The sequence below is a fragment of the Myripristis murdjan genome, chromosome 15, assembly GCF_902150065.1.
Source record: "Myripristis murdjan chromosome 15, fMyrMur1.1, whole genome shotgun sequence".
Taxonomy (NCBI): Eukaryota; Metazoa; Chordata; class Actinopteri; order Holocentriformes; family Holocentridae; genus Myripristis; species Myripristis murdjan.
The window spans coordinates 30,165,015-30,179,924 of NC_043994.1; the positions used below are offsets into that span (position 1 = coordinate 30,165,015).

At 44.9% G+C, this 14,910-nt stretch overlaps 1 protein-coding gene across 1 annotated transcript in view; it reads right to left on the reverse strand.

Moving 5' to 3' along the window:
* The window catches only part of rims1a (regulating synaptic membrane exocytosis 1a), a 112,962-nt gene that overhangs the window by 52,084 nt on the left and 45,968 nt on the right, over nt 1–14,910 (reverse strand). The window contains exons 5-6 of the mRNA XM_030070612.1: nt 9,116–9,387; nt 6,372–7,057 (exon numbers count right to left, since the gene is read on the reverse strand). Of these exons, the coding sequence (XP_029926472.1) occupies nt 6,372–7,057; nt 9,116–9,387 (958 nt within the window). The remainder of the gene's footprint in view (nt 1–6,371; nt 7,058–9,115; nt 9,388–14,910) is intronic.

Sequence of the window (14,910 nt, forward strand, 5' to 3'; positions counted from 1 at the left end):
ATGACACAGAGTAAAACAGAGCCAAGCGTTCCTAGGAGCCAGGAGGCGATGAGGTTAATAAGTTGTGACAACTTATAGTGACATTATGTAATCTTAAAGTGAACGCTCTGATAATAGACAACCAAGTTCTCAGTTTCATAACTCAAGCGTGAGCGTCGTTTCATGGTCTGTGTGCGAGTGTGTGTGTTGTCTCGTTTCTATACGTAACAGGGACCAAATGTCCAGACAAAGACAGGAAGATGAGGGGATTTTCTGAGTTGATTTCGTTAGCCTGTTGAGGGTTAGTGCTTGGGTTTAGGGTTAATATTTGAGTTTATACAATGATCTTGGTGAATGCATGTTTCTGATAGACAGGAGGGTGTGTGTTGTGACATGCACACATAGTCCGGCTCAAGTCTGATCACTTCCTGCCTTCGAGTGCGATGTCGGAAGTTCGTATTTTCCAACATCGGAACTTGTGCGTCCGTCTTTACTGGTGTTCAAGCGCTCCAGTTGGAAAAATCGGGTGACTGTAGCAACCTGTAAATACCTCAGAAACTCAGGCAGCATCGATGTTTATTGGTGATTACGAGTTTGAAGTGGCGTTCATCTGCTTGTGAACTTGTAAATACGGTTAATACGATGTTTCTGATGAGCACTGGGAGGCACGATCTGTTCTAAAGTCCCAAACCAACCGGAGCAACAAACTGAATCAGTAGCAAGTCCAGTAAACACTAATAGTTCTGTGCCCCAAATCAGCTGCTTAACTAAAACCCCAAAACAAGGAAAAGGAAAGACAAACAGTGGATCGCTTTCAGATTCCTTTCAACTTGTTTGCTTTGATGAATGCCACAGCAGAGGAGGGAGCTGCTTCTCAAGCTGTCAATCCAACGCGCCTGCCAGTTTGGTCAAAATTACTGTTTACCTCGTTAGTCAGTTTATATCCGCCGGTGGAAATGCCAGTTAATGCCGGAATGTGTGAAGGCATGAGTTACCGAAATAAAAATCAAATTAAATTTATATTAAAAGAAAGTCAATGAATGATCACCTGCTCCTTATGATAATTGTATGTCTAGTACAAATATAAAGCTTGAAATAGCGTTCATCTTGGGAACGTCCATAAAGAAGCTGGTTCCGGTCCACAAGGCTCGAATGATTACCCGGTTGCGTATGCATTTGTTGATCGGCTGGCTCTTTTGTTTCGTAAGCTTTTTAATTTCATGTCCAAGACGATCAGCAGAAGTATGGCATGAACAGGATAATCCACAACAAGGTGTGTGTTAAGGGATTTTTGTTTTAATGTGCTCTGCAGAGAACAACCAACATTGAGGCAAAGAGCTACCCTGCACTTTGTGTCAGGTAGTGCTGAGAGTTAATCTCGGATTACCCCTTGGATTAATCACCCAAGGCAAAAGTTACTTGTAGTTTCTATTGAAGATTTCCTCTTTGTTTAAGTGGGAGGGGCTGGATTACGCAGTGTTGGGTGGGGTTGGGGTTGATCTTAGTGGTTTTGGGGTAAAGTTTGGTTTGATGAATTAAGGGTCAGTTTTCCCTGAGGCCTTGAATTTGATCTAATTTAGTCTCTATGAAATGAGTATATCTTTAATGGTGACTTCAGATGTTTTGAACAATCTCTCATCTCCATCCCATCAAATAATCTCCATCCTGTTGTATCCTATTGGTTTACATTTTAAACGGTCCCTTCCCACGTTACATGCAGCTCTAACATCCTGTTATAACAGGAAACACAAACTCAAGGATGTAAGACTCCATTTCACTGGATCTTTACAACTAAAATTAAGTTTAGGTTCAGATAAGGCATTTGGAGGTGAAAGTCCTTAGAGTATAGTAAGACAAATGTGTGTGTGTGTGTGTGTGTGTGTGTGTGTGTGTGTGTGTGCGTGTACTGTAATTCCTCTCTGTACCAGAGGATCATTTTACCCTTGTGCATACTGTATGTGCATCAGTGCTGGTGTCCATGTGAAGATATAAACTGTACGTGTGCCTCTGTGTGTTTGTGCAACATCAGCCCTGGATCTGTGTACCTGACAGCATATCTGTGTCTCTCTCTCTGTGTGTGTGTGTGTGTGTGTGTGTGTGTGTGTGTGTCCCTGCAGCGATCTACAATGATTTACATGCCTGGATGCTTCTCGGCTGCCAGCAGCCACATCTCGGTGCTGACCTGGTCTCAGACTCGAGCTAAAAAAGGAAGCGGCGTCTTGCTGCCACGCCGGTGTGTTTAAACCCCGGCCTGACAGAACACTCTCGTCCTAGACCTCCACTTCATCCCGCCTGGTGTCGGGCCAGGCTGGTGATGCATTCGGGCTCTTTAATGATGCCTGAGTCGGGCGGCAGTCACATGAAACTCATAAAGTAAATAAAAGCTATAAATGTCATTCACTGGAAACTGCGGATGAGCAGTGACGTCGTGGTAAACAAAAGAGGAGGGTAAACAATGACCTCCAGTCGCCGAGCATCCAAAGGCAAAGAATACGAGCAAAAAGCAATTACATTTTATTCATTTCTGCTCACTTTATGCTCATACATTTGTTTAAGGTGCACCAAATTGGTATCTATGATGCAAATGATTTATTCACATCTTTAGGATTTAAATCAGCACAGTTTACCCTCCACTACTTTGCACAACAGACTGAATTCTTCACTTTCTTTCACACACTGATGATGATGATGATGATGATAATGGCAGCATCATCTGACATGCCCAGTTAAACTACATAAACTACACACGGACGCTTGACAGCTGATGTGATTTGCAGCGAGTGCAGCCTCTGAATGGCAAACACACGCATGGCAGCTACAATGAAGTTAGCCAGGCTGCTGCTGTAATTACTACAATTAACCAATATCAGATGAAGGTGGGGGGTCTATTCAGCGTTTTGTCAGTACAAAAGCATCGCAGTGAACCTACAACAGGGCTTGCATGGCTTTAATTATCCGGCTAATTATTAGTTGATAACCCACTGAAAAGACTGTAAACGGAGAGTTTTGGTGTCCTGTCATGGTCTAAATGCTGTTTCAGAGACAAGAATCAAATTCTGGGGCGACCTGAACACTTACAAATATTACACTTGTGGATGTATAGTGTATAAATAAATGAATGCATCACTTTCGATGGTTGTTTGTATAATAACTAAATACATGGTAAATTTTTTGTCCAGGAAAAAAAGACCTCAGAATTGTTCAGTATCGCCACAAAATAATAAATATCAGCAGCTTTGATCCATAATATCACTGGGGGCAATTAGCCTTCCAAAACCTCATTCTGGTCGAAGTCGGATGTCAAAAGCGAGGTTTAGTTTTATCATTTTTATTTTCCTGTACCATCCAGTAGCGGTTTTAGGCACGGGCGAAGCGGGCAGCCGCCCGGGGCGGCATATTTTCATGTCACGTGGGGGGGCGGCATGAGCGCAAAAAAAAAAAAAAAAAAAAAAAAAATCATCCTCGCTGCAAAGCAGTTTTCTATTACCGTATTCATCTGAATATAAGACAATATTTTTTCCACTGAAAATGCCCTGAAAAAACGCCCTCGTCTAATATTGGGGTCTAAGCAAATACACATGTATTGTGCTTGCATATAAACCAGTAGGTAGGCTCGCCTGATGCCGCAATTACCGGCGAATGGCCGCATTGCGCAGTCAATAATCAACCATGTTGTCTGTGTCATTGTCTGTTGTGCTGCTGCAGCCGCGTATGAACAAAAGTTGATTTATAATGAGAGGATGGCAGTATGTGTGTGCCGCTCACCTGTCAGATCCGGCAGACCTGACCGGGTGGGCGCGGCACCTGTAAGCATCAAGCCGGTGCCGCGGCCGGCCCGCCTGATGCTGACCGGTGGCTTTTTTTTTTTTATGCAAACAAGATTTTGTCCATATAAAAAGTATTTTTCCAAAAAAAAGGTATTTGTGCAGGTGTTGGCGCCCCTGCTCTGGGAGGGGCGTGTGTAGCCGCCAGAGGGGCACCGGTAGCGGCCGTTATTGTTTGGAAGTTCTTGCTCCGCGCGCACGCGCGCGCAGCTCGAACGGAAGGGCGCAAGCCAGTAATTTCGCCCAGGGCGGCAACATGGGCAGAACCGCCACTGGTACCATCGGTCAGAAAGCGGCGAGTCTGAGTGGCTTCAGACACAACAGTTCAATTCTCAGGGGAACTGAATACTTATAAATATTATACTTGTATATTTACGGTGTGTAAATAAATAAAATCATCAGTGTCCATGTACTCTAAATATTTAGTGCAGGAAAAAAGACTTCATATTTTCTTTCTATTTTCTGTAATGTTAAAAGTGAGGCCTGTTTGGTTCAGTTTTGTGATTTTTATTTGGCAGGAGCGTTGCTCGGGAAGCGGTCTGCGCTGGAGTGACATCACGCCGCCTGGACACGACAAGGTTAGAGCGCAAACTGCAGCGTGTTCCCAGGCTCGCGGACATAACACGCCATGTAAGGTCACACGGGGTCAGGACAGGGTCAACGGGGGGTCAAACTGCCCCGTCACACACACACACACACACACACACACACACACAGGCAGAGAGGGTCTGGGATGCTCCCCCCTCAGGGCCGAGCTGAGACGGACACAGTATGACATGCAAGCACACACTCACACACCCACACACACTTGTTAACACACACACACACACACACACACGCAGGCATACTGTACAGTTGCTCACTTTGACATCGAGGCTGCCGGCTACGTCCCGCTTCACACACTTTACACCAAAGACACCTCTGCAAGTACAACCGGACCACGCACATCATGTAAAATAGTTCACTTATTTTACACAACCAAAAGACACGACTCGCTTTTAACTTTCGAGTGCCGTTCCGTACAACTGCAGTGAGGAAATAGGAAGAAAAAAAAGGGAATATTTTTCTTTAAATTAGCAGGAAATCTCAGCTGAGTGCTGTCTTACCTGGTCTGATCACTAAACCCGGCCGGATAAAGCCGAGTGGCGCTTTTCAGATTCCCATCGTCTGAGCGACTCTGAGACTAAACAGCTCCCTCCACTTCTTCACATCCAGCTCTCAAGATACACAGGGAGTGTTCAAACACACACACACACACACACACACACAGCATGCATGGGGACGGCAGTAACTTAAGAGAAGGGGGTTCATGTATTACTGGCTGATTTAGGAACCTGTTGATGGTCTAAATAAACGGTGCACACCCCGTGAGAGCGAGCGGAGGAGGCTGTCAGATGTTTTTATACGAGGTTTACGAACGGCTGGACAACTGGAAATTCAGTGTTCGCAAGATGAACGTCTGTAATCCGTGAATTAGGATAATTTATGTCGTGTAGTTCTAGGAAACGTGGATTGAGGACTGTAATAAAGCATGAAAAAGTCAGCCTCTCTCAAATGCATTCTGTGCGGGTCCTTTGCATTGTCTGCTCGTCCTTTCCTCTCTTTTTTTGTTTGTCTGTTTGTTGTTGTTTTTTTGTTTTTGTTTTTCATCATTTCATCATTTCATCATTTGTGGTGCTCCACATCAGCTGACGGGAGAAATGATGTACTCCCCCCTCAGGCCAAACGGTAAATAAAAGAAAAAGGAGAGTGCCGAGTAAAAGGATTTTTTTCCTCCTAGAAACTGATGGAAAAACCTTAAAACCTGAATCCTCCTGAGGGCAAACACCTATCAAAGATGTCCAGATATCACACAGGGACATGTCACACTTTGAGTTTTGAGTTTTTCTGAGATATTTTATGAGATATAAGAAGCTGTTATTAAAATTTTTAAGAAGTTTTGACATGTAATTGCAGCGCCCCCATTGGGCCATTCAGTGTGATTCTGACAGCGGCCAGCAACTTTGTCAGTCTGATCAATTTTTTTTTTTTTTTTAATCCAAAACACAGATTTTTTTAATGCCCTAACCCAAACCCATTCCTAAAAAACTGCTAAGCTGCTAAGCTAACGCAACAAGCAACAGCTAGTTGTTAAACACTAAATAAATAACAATAAATAACAGCTGGGACGTTGTGGTGTTTATGAATGAAGACAATAAAAAAATAATTAAAATATAAAAAAATAATGTATTGCACATGTAGTTCGATTCAAGTTTGGTTACCGGTCTAAATTCATTTGCGACCCAGTGTGTTACCATAGCAACGTTAAGAAGCACAGCTGTTAAAGTGTTGTTGTCGTCAACTGCAGCAGCTGAGTTATCAAATTAATAAACCAACAACCTGGAAGGAAAACACACTGAGGTGTTTTTTAAATATTGTTCTCCTCTTTCCTTCATATTGTGGGTAAGTGATCATGTATCAGCCTCGTAGGTGTGCATGAAACAGTTTGAGGTCACGGCGGCGAGGCCGAGGCCCCGCCCACCTGACCCGTTCTCTGTTAGCCGGCGGTTTAGCCCCCGTGCGTCTCACCTCTCTCGCTGACGCTCTCGATCTCGGCGTCCTCGCAGCTGCTGTACTCGGGCGTCGTCCCTCCCTCCTCCTCCGAGCTGCTGACGCTGGTCTGCCTCTTCCCTCCGGCGCCGAGCCGCTTCGACTTGTAGGGCCTCGGCGGGGGCGGGCGCAGCGACTCTGATTGGTCGGAGCTCAGCGAATCGTTGCGCAGCATGCTCTCTGCCTTCTCCCGTTTGGTCCTTCTCATCGGGGCTCCCTGGTTGGGGGCCGAGCCCGGCGGGGGCTCTCTGAGTTCAGGGGGAGGGGCTTGTTGTGAAGGGGCGTGTTCATGCGGCCCGCCCACCCCACCCACCGTCCTCTGCCCGGGCCTCGCGCCCGGGGGTAAGACGCCGACCCCAGGCTCGCCCTCGCCTCGGCCCTGCGGGTGCACAGGGTGGCCCCGGCCCCCGGGAGGGACCGGCCCTGCTTGGCGAGGGGGGCCGCCGCTGGGGTCCATGTGATGGTAGCCCCCCTCTTCTGTCCGCCTCCCCCCTCCTCCGCCCACGGGGTCGTGCTCCAGAGAGCGTCCCTTGGTCAGCCGCCGGCTCTCCCTGCGCTCCCTGGACTCGCCCCGCAGATCCCGGTCCATGGAGACCTGGGTCTGCAGCCTCTGTCCCGGCCGGCGCTCGCCCCGCCCCGCCGCCCCGCCTCCCCGCCCATTCCTCCTGAAGAGAGGGAGGGGGAGAGAGGGAGGGACAGGAGTAAAAGTGAGAAACAAAGCATATTACAAATGTATATTACTGTCCTCATCAGCATCCTGTTACACCGACACAGCTGTTGAAATGAGTCAATGAATAATTAGTCAATCAAACAAAAAAAAATTAAATAATCTCAAAAATCAAGTAGAAATATAAACATTGGCTGGTTACAGCTTCAATAAATGTTAAGATTTCCATCCTTGTCTCTGCTCATGTCATCATATAATTAATACTTTGGCTTGTTAACATATCAAGAGTGAGTATCCAACCTGCAGGTGATTTGTTTTTAGCTGCAAAAAGCAACAAAAGCCTACTTTCACTGTTTTTCTGTTGCTTTTTCTTTTTGCCGCTGCACACCCTGAGACTCCAGTCGCTGTCTCCAGAAATGAAAGGTAACTCACTGCAGCGTCTCCATCTGCTGCGCGACGCTGCTTCGCCGAGCGCCTTGCAAAGTCTGCGCTTGTTCTCTCACGTGACTGATCAACTATTGAAGCATATTTAGAGCATAAACCTGGTCAGAATTTGCTCTCGCTTTCATGAACACTGTTAACAACGTCAACACAGTTCCTCTAGAAACTCCAGTCTCTTCCATTATGGGCATTAGAAACGAGCTGCAGACACAGAGTGCTTGTTTTGCTGTAGAAAGCAAGCAATGAACGGACATATGACATATTGCTCAGTAATAAACAGAAGCATGAGGTCGACTTTCAACAGTGCACTGATGCTTATTTCTCTATATCTCTGGTGGTTGAGAGCGAGAAAAGCAAAACTAAAGCAACAAACACCACAAACTAAGTAATGTTAGATTTTTTTTTTTTCTCAGCTGTAAGGTGCCATCACTCCAAAGTGAGCAGTGTGGCTCTGCGAGAAGCCTTGGACGCCTTTGGGAAAAGAGCGGAGGGCAGAGGCGAGCGGTTCTCCTGCTATCATGAACCGAATGTTTGCAAAGAGCCGACAGCAAAACCACGCTGATGTGACCTTAATCTAACTTTTATTTTTAGACGTGAGTCGGTGCAATGAGATCCGTCGTTTATAGTAAAAGACAGCAGCTCTGGACTCCGCCTCACAGGATGCACACAACCTGGAGTGACGATGATAAGAGGGGGACCGTTTTCAAAAAGGAGAGGAGGCGCTCGGGTTGGTCTCCGCTTGGTTGCCAGACGTTCACTGACCAATGAGGTTTCAGCAGCTTTTCATCACAGAGATGTTTGGGGCGACTTAAAACTTAAGAATAGAAGGAGTTACTATTTTCCTTTTTTTTTTTTTTCTTTTTTTTTTTTAATTAAGGTGCTCAGTACCTGGGCGGGCTTTTAAAAAATGACTTTTGCCAAACCTTATGTCCTATTACATTATGTGAGAGGAGTCAGACGTCTGTGGCAAAATCCTGTAATTTAAGAGTTTTTCTGCATTAAAAAAAAAAAAAAAAAAAAAAATCATGCAAGAAAGAACCTAACAACTTGCACAATGATTTCCTTCTTTTTCTTCCTTTTCCTTTTCTTCATTCAACTTTTTTTTTGTCCCTTGCAGTTTGTGAGAATACATATCAGCCAATTTTACATTACTTGGCCTCTTTTGGGATTCAGCTTTTTTTTTTTTTTTGCAATCTGTGTTTGAGGCATTGATTCCTTTTTGGCCATTAAACCTACAATATGCAACCTTCGCAAAATTAAAATAAAAACCATAACTAAACAGGATACACGCTCAGGCTGTGACCTCTTATGGACGTGCAAAAAAATCCCACATTCGTCCTGAAAAGTCTTTATGTGATATGAAGGTAAAATAATAAAGAAAAACAGTCAGAAAAAAGACTAATAGTGAAGCTCCACATTCAAATGGTGGGTGAATATGTGGCTTTTCTTTACTGCAGATCAGCAAAGCTAAATAACAGCTGATCAAGACGACTGACAGGCGTAAGGCCTCAGCTTGACCAAGTACACAAACACTATTGTACCTTTATAATATGAAGTTTTCCAAAATAACATCAGTGTTGTGTGTGTGATGTGTGTTTCCGCTCGTTCGGCTTACGTGTCTCGTGGTGGTTCGCTGCGTGACCGGGCGTCCGTGCCGGGTGCCGTGCCGGGCGCCCCGGGCCGGTTGGGGTCATGAGGTGCTGTGGTGGAGCCCAGCGGCGCCTGAGAGTGAGACCGGAGCTTCTTGTCGCCGGGCGTTTGGCACACAGACGGTTCGCTGACGGCCGAGCCGAGGCCAGCGGTTTTCCCCGCCGGACCGGAGAACCACTCGCCCGGTTTGGTCAGGATCTCCTGCTGCTTCCGGCAGTTGTTACACACCCAGATCACCTGCAGGGACACGGGACGTTACCGACAGCATGAGCAGGGGCGGGACACCGAAATCAACATCACCATATTAACAAGGATTTTTTTTATATATATATCAATAAGAGTAAGAGTAAACTTGACTGTCATTGAAGTGCTCCATTCCTTTGCCTCACAGAAAAACAGCTACATCACATAAAACCTCCTAAAAAACACAGGCTACACTGGACACTGTCAACAAAGAGAAATCTGACCTGCACACAAAGAGGCCGGGCAATTTAAAGCGCAAGAAATGTATATCAGGACCACGCCTGCGCAAAATTAAGTTCAATAAATCAATGCTGACACCATTGAAATGAATGGTAATGTTAGGTGTGACAGATGTTTCATGCCTTTTCTTGTCAACTTTCAATCAAAACTGTCGTTATCCTCAGTTTATGCAGCAGAATTGTGTCCCAATATCCCCAAAACACTATATCATCACAATATGATTATATATATATGATTAAAAACCAACAATAAAAAATAATAATATTGACTCATCATCCAGCCTTACATGTCAAACTCTTCCTCCACTAGAGGAGTGGGTAGCAATCAGTATAATTGCTAATAATAAAATTAAAAATAACAAAAATTAAATAAAATTAAAAATTAAAATAATAAAATTAAAATTAAAAATAATAATAAAATTAAAAATAACAAAAATAATAATTGTAATATCTTTCTGGCACTTTACCTGAAGCAAAAGTTCACAAAGTGCCTGACAAAGAGCAACATACAAACAGAAAATCTATAAAACAATACATATTGTATATATAAAAGGAAAATGTATTAAAAATGTGGGGGCAGGTCAAAGAAAACCCAGCCTATAAAATTGTTTTCAGAGATTTTAAAGGGAAATACTGTGCGGTAAACAGACGGGCTGGACGAAATCACAGAGCAGTAACTTTACACGGCATTTGAGGTGTTTTTTTTTGGTGAGATATTTCATGCGGTTGATATTAGCATCACAACCGCGTGTCTGACAGGAAGCGAAACTTGACTCGGCGTGCGGCGTTTTTTTTTTAACCGCGGCCAGTGGAAACCATGTTGGCCGGCCGCCTCGCCGAGCGCCGCTTCAAACACCGCGGCCGTCAGAGAGGAAATGGAACAATGCGCTTCCTGAAGAGCGGCGCGGCTGCCAGCGCCTCGTCCAGAAAGAGGCTTTTATGGACGCTTTTTAAGATCCGCGTCGTGGCGGCTGCAGCGGGGAGCAGCTTGGCTCGCACCGTGGGCCGCTCTTGGCCTCCGAACGAGGAACACAAAGCCAACTGGATAATGAAAGGATACTCGACTCGCTGCCAAAAAAACTATCTCCCGTCCTCCCTCTGTCTTTCTGTTTCGTCCAAACACACATATGCACACCGGCCGCGCTCGGGCCCCGTTCACACCGCAGCACAAAGCGGCCCCACACTGATTCCCCCCCCCCATCACACGTGACAGAAACCCGATGCTTTCTAATCAAACGGCTGCATGGATCACAGTTTTCCGATTCGGATCCGGATCACAGCGGCTTCGTTCACACTTCATGCTGAATTCTGAATTTCTGCTAATATTTATTCTCGTGCGGAAGCTACGTCTGATTGAACAGGAGCCGATATTGATTTTTCATTTCATTTTTGTTACTCATGCTTTTCCACAGATACACTGATACTTAAATCTGAACATTAAAGGTTGAATATCCTAAGAACGGGACAATATTTTGTAATTTAATGCATCGTTGTGGGGCAAAAAACATCAACTACATTTTATCCTGTTGTGGAAAACACAAATGAGACAGCTCGCCCATCACAATTTCATAAGCTCTGCATTATTTTTAGAGACATTTGTAGCTCAGAAATAAATATCATTCTGCACAGTTAGACTGAAACTTGTATGGTTGTATAGTTGTATTGAATCTTAAACATCATAAAATAAGAATATTGTCCCACTACCTGCCACATACATACGTATTTTAATAGAAAATTAAATTGTGACTGTGCATTTTTCTTCTATTTAGACTGATTAGAAAACATCACATCTGTCATATTTGAGGTTAAAGAAATCAAAATGTGGTCACTTTCTGCTGCAGTGTGAACGTGGTCGTAGGTAAGTGCTACACACTCGAATCCACTTTATAATGAAAAAGGACAAATGTGAACAATCCACGCAGATACCCGCTGATGATCGACCAATCAGAGTGCGCGACCTCACACACACTTTAGACCGAAGGAAAATTTGTGAGCGGGTGACCACATCGAGGCAGGGACTCCTTTAAACCCCGAATGCACGTCAGAAAGTGTCAGTTCACGTGATTCACTGAGGTGCATTTTGGTTATTGCTGTCGTTTTTTTTTTTTTTTTTTTTCATTCTCCTCAGACTTTTTTTAAAAAAAAAAAAAAATCAGTCATAGTAGCTGAAAGGAAAGTGAGTCTGAAGGCCTGCAGTGTGAACGCTGCCGGTCTCAGTGCTGTGTTGACATCAGAGAGGCAGAACAGAAAAAAGTGGAAGGAAAGGAGAGAGAGAGAGAGAGAGAGAGAGAGAGAGAGGCAGGGAGGGAAATAAAGAGAGGATGGAGGAGGAGAGCGAGGGAAGGCGGGAGTCAGTCCCTCTCCTCGAGCCACCAGGGTTCTCATTACTCCTGAACACTCCCCGATGACTCTTTAAAGAGAGCTAAAATAAAACACTGTGGCATCGGCCACCCCCCCCACACCCCTCCACCACCACCACCCCTACCCCTCGCTCACCATCCCTCCCTCCCTCCCTCCCTCCCTTCCACCTCCTCTTCCTCTTCTCTCTCTCACCTTCTCCCCCTCCCCATTTCTCCCTCCTCCAGATTGCTTTTGATTAAAGCTACAAAAGCCGAGGAGAAAACAGCTTCACACCAACGCAGCTATATTTATCCCGCCAAACACCCCAGCACCATCAGGGAGAGAGGGAAAACACACACACACACTCACACACTCACACACACACACACACACTGGGAGGAAGGCAAACACTGCTTCATGTGGGACATTATAGCTTTGGTGAAACACACACACACACACACACACACACACACACACACACACACATCCACCAATCGGTGGTTTTCCGCAGACAGACCAAAGATGTGGCCGGCTGCCAGAGCAGCACTGCAGCGCTGGCCTAGTTATCCACACATCACCAGCCGCAGATAACTAGCTGCTCCGCGTCACACCTGAACTTCAGTCTGTCTGTGACGCTGCAGGTGCACAAAGGGCGAGACAACAGGGGAAAACAGTTTTGTTGGTCGTTTTATTGTTGTTACTAGTTGCAATATCAAGAGTTTTGGTGGCTGACACCAACGCCGGCGAAACTCGCTCGAAACTCAATTCTCAATTCCTAACTTAAACAAAGCGGCTCCGTTAGAAGAAGAGCGCAGACGTGCAGCTGCTCCACACCGCTGTGATGCACGAGTGTGAATCTGAATTTGCATGCCAAACATTCACACCTGGTGCAGTGTGATTTTTTTTTTTTTTTTGCATTCTTCTGTTCCATTTTACACACAAAAAAAAAAAAATCCTCAGTGTAGGATGTACTACAGACCTGCAACATCATGTAAGAACACAGTTTCTGTTGCAGCAGAGCTTGGCGCCTCGAGCACAAAGCTTTGGTGGCATTGCTGAAGTTATCGTGGTGCGTGGTCACACCTGCTCCAGTGGGCTCAGTGAAGATGTCTGGACTGGCAGTGAGCATCAAGCAAGCGACACCACTTTGGGTTAAGAAAAAAAAAAAAATCAACTGTGTTTCCTCTCTTTCTGTGCCACCAAGCTGGTGTGAAACAGCTTTTACAGTGCGAGTAGAAAACTAAGCAGCCTAAAAAAACACTTTCAAATAAATTTCTCCCCCATGTTAACTAAACAGTCTGAGCTGGGCATGGAAATCTCAACTTTACCTCCTCGCCTTCCTGACTGTTAAACACAAACTAAAGTCTGAACACATCTCATCATCACAACAGTGTAAAGTCCCTGACAGGGCAGTTTAACCCTCTGTATTAGTAACAGTTCCTCTGTAACGCCATCTGGTGGCCTCCACTGGCTTTGCAGCATTCCCACTGCAAGCTGTTGAACTGGGCGAACCTCCGTCTTGGCGGGACGGTCACGGGATGGGACGGTCACGGGCTGGGACTTGAACAGGGGAGGGTGGATCTATTTGACGACGAGGTGTTGGGACCCGGGCAGCGAGCGGTGAAGGGACCAACTCCAGAGGACAAGCGGACGGTAAAGGAAAAGTTTCATGATACATCAAATCCAAAAGATCCTCCTCATCTATACTGCAACCATGCACGCACACGCACATACACACACACACACACGCACACACACACACACACACACAGAATGAAATATCACTTGGCACTGACCCTAAAACTAGATCAGAGCTGCTACGATTGGTCGAATGATCGATTAGTTACCAACTATTAAATGAATCGCCAACTATTTTGATAATCGATTCATCGTTTTGAGTCATTTTTGAGAAGAAAATTTCCAAATTCTCTGATTCCAGCTTCTCAAATGTGAATATTTTCTAGTTTCTTTCGTCCTCCATGACAGTAAACTAAATTCACCCTGGCCTGTATAAAACTGCGATCAACATTTTTCGCCATTTTCTGACATTTTCATGGACCAAACAGCTAATCAGTTAATGAGAATAATTATTGGTTGCAGCTCTAAACTAGAAAAACTAGAAAACTAAACTGTAGAAACTGAACTGCAGGGGTTTGCAAAGTCAGTCCTTTTGACAATAAAAGAGGATTACTATTGATGCAATAACTCACTATCAGTATGCTAACTGGGCTAACATACAAGAAAACAAATTACTCATCAGATTAATTTAATTTGATTTGAAAATGTCTAAACATGGCCTACTTCTCAAATTGCATGACTGAGAAAATACTTTACTGTGTCCTATTTGATCAAACACTAAAATTACAATCTCAGTTTCCCTCCTTATTTTCATCTACTTTTTCCTGAGAGATAACAACAAATTTATGCAAGAAAATCCTAATCCACATAAGAGCCAAAAAGTGAATTACAGCACTTCCACCATAAATTAACAACCTGAAATGCACTGAACAAGAGAAGACAATGGTGGAATCCCCCTTTAAAGTTAATTTACATATGCACTTTGCATTATACATTCACATAATTCAGATTATCTGTTCCTGATGAAGGCCAGCGCAACTCAAAAAATAATCCCCTGTTGCACAGACATTAGCTGTGTTTTCACGAAGCAGCCGATGATGTGCAGCAGGTCCAGGTTCCACGGCGCTCCTCGCTCCTCACCGTGTCTCTGCTCCGCTCCTCACAGGCCAAACCAGCAGCAATAAAATGTGAGGGAGGCCTACAGGCTTAAGTGGATCTACAATGGGTGCCATGGGTGTCTTCATAAATTAGCAGCGCTACCAAACTCCTGTCAAGCGGCACTCAGGACGGCCTGGCCAAAGAAAAGCTGTTAACAGGATTCCTGTAGCTGACGCTCAGCAGAAAGGCTGATAAAACACTT